This window comes from Acyrthosiphon pisum, chromosome A1, assembly GCF_005508785.2.
Source record: "Acyrthosiphon pisum isolate AL4f chromosome A1, pea_aphid_22Mar2018_4r6ur, whole genome shotgun sequence".
In the NCBI taxonomy this organism is placed as follows: Eukaryota; Metazoa; Arthropoda; class Insecta; order Hemiptera; family Aphididae; genus Acyrthosiphon; species Acyrthosiphon pisum.
In genome coordinates this window covers 10,784,806-10,795,112 of record NC_042494.1, presented here as the reverse complement: position 1 = coordinate 10,795,112, position 10,307 = coordinate 10,784,806, and the positions used below count along the sequence as shown (strand labels likewise).

Genomic DNA, 10,307 nt, shown 5'->3' with positions numbered 1-10,307 from the left:
AGCACAATATTATAATATATTATGCTAATTTAATCGTACTTGCTAATAATATTTAATCCACACGCACGCAGTTTCCGCATATATTAAATCGTCTGATTTATGTTTAGTACCTATATTATAATATATCCGCACGCATGCGAGTATTTCGAATCTATGCGTGTAAATTAAGTGTTAATTAACATTATTGTAAGTAAAAATAATAAAATATGCGAAAAGATAATCCTAATCCAATATAGAAACGTGCAAAAAAAATCGAATTTTAATCTATAAATTATTTAAGTGAGTAGGAAAACTGTTTGATTCACGAGCAATCGGATAAGACGCATTTCGTAACCAAATCCGGGTTTGGTACAAGCCGTCTAAAAATGTCATATGATTAGTAGAAAATAATTTGTGTTCAATGCATTCGCACTTGCATTTAAATAAGTAATACCAATACTAGAGAAACCCCTATCACTCAAAAAAAAAAAAAAAGTTTTCTCAAAATAATCGGTTTTTGTGTATAGTATACTATAACAAACACGCGTTTGGAATGAAAACTCTATATGATTTTCCGACGATTAAAGCTTATTAAAATATTATCTATAACTCAGACTTGATAAATTGCAATAAATTTCTGCAGCAGTATTTACGGTGCCTGTTAGATAAAAATTATTATTTGAGGTTAAAATAAATACAATTTGACAATGAAAAAACTGGTTTGTGAAATGAACCATACTCCGAGATTGTTATTGAACCTATAGTTTCTTTTTTTTTATAAATTTAAATTACGATTATATAATAATAGATACTTATAATAAGTATTGACAAATTCAATAAAATGTGTATAATATATTATGTAAAAATTATAAATTTTTAATTTTAGATATTTATTAATATATTATATAGTGAGATTGTATAAACTCAAATCGTCAGGTTTCATTTGTCAACACTGTTGTCCGTAGGTTAAGTCGTTATGCCACTGGCGCTACGTCAAAATATTGTAGTGGTTAAAAAACAACACAAAAAAAAACCGTTGGTACCTTCGCGTAAAAAGAGACGACGATAGTAGATAATAATAATGATGATAATAACGAATAACGCGTGTATGGCGCACTGCACGCGGATCGATGGGGATCATAGCCATATAGGTATAATATAATATACCTAATAACATCATCTCACATGTCACTGGCGCATTATCTCGGATCTGTTTCGCTCGTTAGTCGGTCTCCCGTCTCCGTCATATTATGTTATCATCAATGTGTGTGTGTGTACACGCGGTGGCGACGACGAGTGGGCTTAAAAAAAAAAGACTCCCTTCTTTTGATTCGCGTTCCATAATATAAATCTTCCGATTAGCGCGCGGACAACACGCAACAGATTACACGTACACGACCCTCTGGGAAACCGAGTGCATTGTTGTCCGGGCCGCGCTGCAGTGAATGCGGGAGTTAAGTGAGCTATATAATATTATATAGGTCTACCTATATAGACATGATGATACGCATTCGCAATAATTGCGGACACGACGAGGGGTGCGATTGAAACCGCAAATCGTTTCATTCACGACACGCACGCGCTGTTGAACACGAAATGAATCGGTCATAATATTTTCGAGCGGACCTCCCCAAAGTCCCGGACGGATAGTGCGGGTAGAGGGACGAGCCTCGTAATAAAGGACCTCACGGCAAACGCGGTTACTCGTAATTCGCTGTGGGCACAAAGTATATAAATGCGACGTATAATCATTACGTGCGCGTGCGGAAAAAAAAACACTAACTAACCCCCCCGAAAACGCCGCCGTACGCGGTGCATTATAATATTAGAATAGAATTTTGTTTTCCATAATCCGTTAATTGTCGGACAATATTATCTTGTCGATCGAGAGCCGACCAGCCGTCAGGTATCTATCGGATCATGCGGCTGCAACTCCTCGAATATAATATTGAGAAGCATAAGCGACTTCTATGCGAGTTTATGCCACGAAACAAAATGTGATGTACCAAATGATGGACATAATATTTTGAAGCCTTTACCCGACGACGATAATATTATTTAATTATACATAATACAACATTATGTTCGTCTTTGGATTATATAGGTGCACGCGTCTTTCGAAATAGTAAAATGCCCAATCATTATATTTCGATGCTAAATGGTATGCGGAATGTCAGAAAAACTTACCTACCTACAAATTCTAGTTCGGGGAAGAGCTCCTATAGACAACTAACTATTTAAAAGTAGGTATTTGAAATATTTTTTAAATGTGTACCTAACTATACACAGTGTTCGGACTTATCTACATTAATTTATCTAGATAATTATTTGTTCATCTTTTATCATATCTAGATCAATAGTCACAAGGTATCTAAACGTTCATCTTAGATAATTTTTTTACTAATCATAAATAAATTCATCTAGATACATTTTTTGTTGATAAAAATCGCGAAATTGTACTTACTACATTTTTAAATATTTATACAGATTCTCAAACAGAGTTTATAAATAAATATGAGTTAAGTTATCTTTTATCTCTATCTAGATACATTTGAGTTGTATTATCTTTATCTTTATCTAGATAAAAAAATACTTATCTAATCCGAACATTGCCTAATGCCAATACATTTGTATTGAAAGTGGGTGTGTATTGTTTCTGTGGTTTGGTTATTAGTTATTTGACTACACATATTTTATTAATTACCGTTTGAGTAACCTATTCATAGTGTTTCTAATATTATTCTTACAAAACATATAATACTCCGGTTAAATAGGACATGTATTAACGATGTGCATAAATGTATAATTCAGTTTCCAATACTACAATAACCTGAAAATGTTTTCTCAAATTGTTAACTGTCATATTATATATAAGTTACTTATTTCAGAATGCGTCAAAAAATATACATAATATTAACTTATATGTATAGTATAGGTAGTATAATAGTATAATAATATGTATATAATCGTATTTATAATACATATTATACAATAAATGAAACAGTTTTAACAATAAGTTGTACAATTAAAAAATATATTATTTTTTTTTGGTTATTTTATATGAAACATCTTCACAAATCACAATATATAAATTTTTATTGGACATCTTTTTGCGTTTCCTTCATATAATAATAGCGGAAAATTAACTGTCTAATAACAATCTAAACAGTATTAAAAACGTTGTATAATAGCATTATTTGTAAGTATTTTGAATACTATTAACATACAAATATATTAATTTATAAAACTCACCTATAATATAAATTGTCATGCCTTTAAATGGTAATGTATATTATATTAATTACAACATTTATATAACTATATATTTAAGTAGTATATATTGTTCTAAAAAAAGCTCAATAATTTTTCGCTCCAGTCTTACAGTCTAATAATATCCATAAAACTAGAAAACATGTTTTAAAAATACAATCATAAATAAAGCTAAAGAAGTAATACAAAGTTATGACTTTATAAGCTCATAAAACTAAATTAGTAAAATATAAAAATAATTATTATTTGTGTTATAATAAGATATTTTTTTTTAGTTATATATTATGTATAACTTTAGAAGCATAGATCGATTATTAAGATATTTATCATATATAATAGATTAATATTAAAGTATCATGTGGCCATTAAAGTTGGGTAAGTTATATTGTCATTTCTTTTTATTACATTAAATTGTAAAAGCAAAAAATATAATATTATATTCATAACTTAATGGGATTAGTTTGTTTAGAAAAAAACAAAAGTACTATTCAATTATGATGAAGGAATATTAAGAACAACTTGTTTTTCGTTGACTGAAACTATAGTGCCACTATTTTGAGTAATAGATGCTAATAATTGTAAGCATGGATGCATAATATTAATATAACTTTGTACAACATATTTTTTTTATATAAAATTCGTTAAATTAAATATCTATTAACGCATATTAACAATGTTGATAGTAAAGATATTAACACTAAAGTCGACGTTACTGGAGAATTAGCGCCATTGTAAAATCCTCCATAAACCTGTAGATTAGCCGTTTCAATACTATGCTTACAGTAATCTCCATCTGAATAAAATTACAAATTTACAATATTATAATTTTTTCAAATTCTCAAGTAAAGCGGAATAATATTAAATACAATTTATGGGCAAAAATCACAAACACATTAAATTATATTATACAATTTGTACATAGGTATACGGTGTACCTATACATATATTATATATAGACTATTGCCAATGTGTAATTTTTTTGTTACCATATTCCAAGTTGTGCAAGGTTAACTGGTCGCTCATCTCGATTTTTTTTTCACATACTCATTATAGCTAAGTCATTAAGTCACCCGTACACTTAAATAATATATGGTCAAAAACATCTCCAGTTAAACCGATATGATAATCATTTAAATGTTAAAAAAAATCATTTGGCCATGTTTCAAATATTTTCAGAGCATATGATATATCTCTCAATGGGATGGTAATCATTTACTCATTAATTCATTTATGATATCATGTGTTTTAGATTATAATTCACAAACGGTCGTAGGTTTCCAATACGAATTTGTTGAAGACAACATTAATATTTATGAATAATTACTATTTTATGACATACCGTAATTCCATCCTATAAACTGGCCTGTCCTGAGGTTTTCATTTCGTAACCATTCTTCGAGTGGTTGGAAAAATTCTCTCAGAGCTGAACCGTCAAGTTTGTTCTCACCAATCGCTAGTGATAAAGTGTCCCTCCAATTTTCCGATGATCCGGATTCCATGATTTTCCTATATAAGATAAAAATTAAATCAATTACATAAATTGTATAGAAAATACTGGGGTGAAGAAAACACTTGTGGTTCTAACAAATAAATTGCTCGATTCGATCGCTGCATTATTTTCTGCATACAACTCTAATTGTTTTCACTCCGAAATCCGAATATAAATATATTACGTAAAATACTAAACAAATACAGATAATATAATACAATTATATAAACAATATTTTTATTAAAAAACCAGAGAAATCACTCTGTTGTACAGTAGGTAGCTAGTTTTGAGTGAACTTCGTCATTGTGTATAGATCACTACTCACTGTAATAATGAATGTGTTAAATTTTATTTCATACGAAAAACAATTCTTAGGGGAGACGGTGTGTTGGCCTTTAGCCAATTCTTTTATATTAAATACTATTAGTTACTTATTTTTCTATTAGTAATGTGGTATATTGAACTCATTTTTGACAAACAAATCGCAGTGGTATATCATCTTATTAATTATTACAATAATATAATAGATAGGTATAAATTATATTTTGAGGATAAAATTATATTATATACATTATGTTATTAATTTAGCTGGCGGAGATCAGTTTTATTTATAAAAGTGTATCGACAGCTTTTGTTGAAGGCTTGAAAATGCAAGAATTTTGAGTCTCAATGGTTATTCGTTACAACGAAATAACAAAAAACCAATTATGTTAAAACCTGAAGGTATCTCGTAAATAACAGTTTTACGTAATTAGTAAGTATTTAGTTTTTCCAGATTTTTTTCAAAAGCACTGCGAATTTTTCAGCTCAGAATACATATAATATGTCATTTTTAAAAAGTTCTTCCTTCTTGCAATCTGTCTCCTTGTCATCGAAATCTACTATAATAATATGTTTTACGTTGTAGATGTCCTTCGTCCTCTATCTCTTTTAAATTGCAATGCCATCAAGTCCAATTTGTCCGGTAAAATATCTTTAAAATGATTAGTTTATTAACTTCATTAATTTAAATACCATTCGACTCCTGTCGCGGTTTTATTGCGAGTGCATTTGCATGACAACTCCCGTGGTCTCAACACATGGGTACCTACTACCTATAATAGTACCTATAGCAACTATAGTTAAAACATTTGGCCCGCACCTGCAGGTTTGGAAAGACGAATAGTCAAAGTCGATAGATGGTGTAGATACATTATCTTTCCACTACCGATTGCAGTTACGATGATTTATCATTTACGATCCATAACAGCGATTTGTTATTTTGTTATTAGAAGAAAAAAAAATAAAACAATTAAGAAAACCATTCAAGGAAACGTCCTTATATGAAATGATGTATAATGCACAGCGATGGTCAAACGCGGTCGATCTTGGTCGCCGCCGAATATTAAGTATGATAAATCGCTGAATCATACAACACTGCATTATTATATTGTGAACTTTATAGAATGTAGAAAAAATCGATTTAAGTGCGAGTGGTGACCACATAAACGAGAGTAATATATTATGATATATATCTATATAATTATTACACACGTATACCTACATACATCGCACTTATTAGAAATATTATACACGTGTATACGATCGTATCGGCCAGCTTTTATTTTCGTTCTAATATCGCGGTTCACAAGTGTTTATATATAATGCGTTGTGTGCAATAACGACATAAATAATATAATATATACGGAATAATAATATGTGTGTCATATTATGTGCGCGCGTTTCGGCCGCTGTCGAGAATATATATATATATATATATATTATATATATATATATATATGTAATTATTATTATACGGAGAGAGAAAAAAACGATGGCGAACGACCTCGTTACATCATCGTAAAAAGTAATAACCCGTTAAACATTTTCCGTTGACAAAACGTATACGATATTCCATTATATTATATTATACATCTATACACGTGCACGTACGTCGCGCGAGGAGCTGTTTGGACCTTTTCTCTACGATCATTATTTGCAGTTGTATTATATTGTTGTGACATTGTCCGCATTTCGGTCCCGCACAGGAAACACGTCCACCGAGAGTTTCACTTTTTTGTTTTCCCGTCGACAAGAGACTTGTCGCACCGCAACGAGTAGGTACCTATATATTATATATACACCGGGCAGCGTAGTTGAACACGAGCGCCAGCTGGCGCAGTCGTGTACGACGACAAAAAATTCAACACGCGGACCGGACGTCCGGACGTGTCGTTAGATAATAATAATAGTAATAACGACAATTTTATTAAATATGTCGCAGCGGTGGCCGACAAATTACTGGTACGCGTCTTCTATACCTATATAATACACAACAATACGATATCACAGAAACGTTTTCCGAAAGCGTCGTGTGATGCGCGAGAGGAGGATGCGCAGGGCCCATTATGAAACTATACACACACAGTGCACAATGTGCACTTCACAATCATATTATCAATGGCATTGTGTCGGTATGTGATCAGGTGTATTGTGTATATAATATATTATAGTCGGATAATAATAATGTTTATTATTGATTGGAAAACAATTAAAGAACCGACCGAATTGATTTCATAAACCCATTCACGTCGACGACGTAACGGTAATTCGACAAAATGAGATATTTTTTTTTTTTATGGGAGGCACCGCGTTGATATAGTTTATAGACAGAATATAATAACATATATATTTTAATTCCTTTTTAGTTGCACTGATAGATATTTATAATTTGTATCTTTCGTATAATTATTGTATATTAATGTATATTTATTAATAAAACCGTTAAAGTCGTGTGGTTTTAAATAGACACTTAAATAGGTACTTAATGGCACGTATACTTTGGAGCATCGCCAAACAACAGATTTCAATGTATAGTAACAATTTTTATGGATGGGAACCATGACAATTATGATATAACTCGATGGTATTTTTTTAATCGATTTTAATAATACATGCGATGCCATTTAAATTATTGTAAAAAATAAACTATAGTAGGTAGGTATTTAAAAGTTTTTAATTTAATTTTAAACACGAATGTGGTGAAAAAAGAAACGTATACTTATCTATGTATCATTTAGGTACCTACAATTATAATGATCTTTCATTTGTTTTTTGTCTTTGTTGTAATAGTCATATTATACTCATTATGCAGACTCCAGAGAGTATAATATCCCAAACATTGTGTTCAATATATTTATATTGCCTACTCAATGATTTGCGATTTTTCAGTTTGAATTTTACTGGTTCACCTCCCCCTCTAGGGCTCTAGCCATAATTATACATATTAGCTAATGCTTATTTTGAAATACCAATACACATTATAATGTTATGACCATTCAATGTTTCATTATAATCCGATTTTAAATTATTCTCATCTTATGCCGCCGTCGTATATCTTAATTTATTAATAAATAATACTATTAAATTTGAACGCGTGCTATGATTCGTATCATTATTAATATTTCACGCAGTTGTCGTCCTTTGTCCGGTGCCATTTGCGTCTGCACCACGAGTTCTGCAATCGTATTAATTTCGTGGTGGTTCTCGCGATCGTATCAGGAGGACGTCACACCTACATGACATGTTGTATCCGCCTTACAAACGCATAACACACTAAAATTGGCAAAATTAACATCCAGCAGTTCCTATATAATATTATTCGAATAATATTGTGTTGTTACATTTTAATATCAAATACGTAAAATATTCGGGTTTAAAGAGTCTCGCCGTAACTCGCTTGAAAATCAAAATATCGTAAGAAAACCGACGAGAGAACGCAATCAATAATGTTCTTAAGCTATTGTAACCTAACCTAACACAAAATCGGAACTGCCGAATGTGTCATGTTGTCCAGTTGTCGTAAGACAGAGACAACACATGACGTCCTCTTAATAAACGTTATGTCATAATATGAACGCAGAACAATAATGCGTGTATAATAATATTGTATATCAACCAGATTTAAAAGCCAAGGACGATCGGGAACTCTGAGCGCGGACGACCAGCAAATACCGAGTCCGCGAATGACATTGAACGGCTGCGAGTTGAAAATATGTCTTAAATAGTACCCGCAATATTATTATAAATATTATTATTGTCGTCGTCCCGCGGCGGTAAACACGAACAATACGACGATCTACGACAATAATATTGTATTATTTGCTGGTTAAAATGTGAATCGTATATCACGCGGCGTCATCGCGTGGCACGCTATTCGGTGTCGTAAAAGAAGATATTATTATAACAATCGGATCGACGACGGTTGTGGCTGCGGGCAAATCGCGTATAATGTGGACGTTTCGCTGGAAAATTGACGTTTGAATAGACCAAATAATATGATAAAATATTTTTAAAAAACACGGTATAGGTACCTACTTGCGTCCTACATGCACGAACAACTGCTCCGTTACACAATACGCACAATATTATATTGATATGTCGTTATAACTATACGCGTAGGTACGCAATACGGGTATACCGCACGGCGATCTATGTCTCGCCAATATTATGCGTCTTATTATAATCTAATGACATGCGATAAAATCGAATTTTCCATTTCCATATATCACTCACTTAACTATGGCGCCCGCCTCCTTGCTCCGGTAAATGTCGCACTTGTGTAACAATTTGTTCGGGTCGTTGGGCCTGTACTGTCCGGATGCCAAGCACATCGCCTTGTGGATCTGGAACTGCAGCACCGTTCCGAAATAATACCTGTAAGCAAACGTGTCGAGTTATAGCGATATTATAATATCAAGGCAACAAAAGACAATACACGAATAAACCCTGTAATCATTCGGATGACGAACAAAAACGCCAAACCAAAATAAAAAATGGCAATAATACAAACAAACCACACGTGTTTTTTTTTTTTCAAGACTGCAGGTTGTATATAGCGAAAAGATAAGACGTTCGTGTGCATGGTTTAACACAGTATTTTTCGTTCAAAACTCGTTTGCTACGACTTACTCGTCGTCTTCCAGCGAATTTAAAATAATATTATTAATGTGTAATGGAAAGAAAAAAAACGGACACTCGTTTTATTACGGTCGAGTTTACGTAATGGACTAATATCGTATAAGACTAAAATAGCATCGCCAAGTCTGAAAGAATTTATCATCTAAGTGCAAATGTCAACGACCCACCCCATATTGGGTAGTTGTGTTTTAAAATTCAAGGTTAAAATGATATTTATTTTCTTATTTTTGAATAACAAGCCTAACTGCAAAACAAAAACGTCGTCAACGTTTTCGAATAACATTCGAATTTAATGTCCATTTTAACGAGTTGAATATTATACAATTTCAAAACTGGTTTCTTTTATGCCAACAATGTAAAGAAAACCAAAAAATTCTTCAATAATAAAATACCTAATATACAGAGATTCTGAATTTTTACTAAGCTCACTTGTAATTTTATAATTTAGTTGGTATATAATGTACTTAATATTATATTAACATGTATATTATTATTATATATCTTATGGAATATTTATTCTATGCAATTTTACTTGTAGTTTGTACCTACCTATATTGAATTTTAAACTTATACTTTTAATTATAAAAACACTCATGAGATTCTACGTTAT

General features: G+C 31.6%; 1 protein-coding gene across 1 annotated transcript in view; it reads right to left on the bottom strand.

Annotated features, from left to right (window-relative positions):
* Positions 1-3,288: 3,288 nt before the first annotated feature.
* Positions 3,289-10,307, bottom strand: part of LOC100166321 (angiotensin-converting enzyme) — a 47,214-nt gene continuing 40,195 nt past the window's right edge. The window contains exons 12-14 of the mRNA XM_029486626.1: positions 9,293-9,433; positions 4,589-4,755; positions 3,289-4,042 (exon numbers count right to left, since the gene is read on the bottom strand). Coding sequence (XP_029342486.1) covers positions 3,891-4,042; positions 4,589-4,755; positions 9,293-9,433 — 460 coding nt within the window. The 3' untranslated portion in view covers positions 3,289-3,890. The remainder of the gene's footprint in view (positions 4,043-4,588; positions 4,756-9,292; positions 9,434-10,307) is intronic.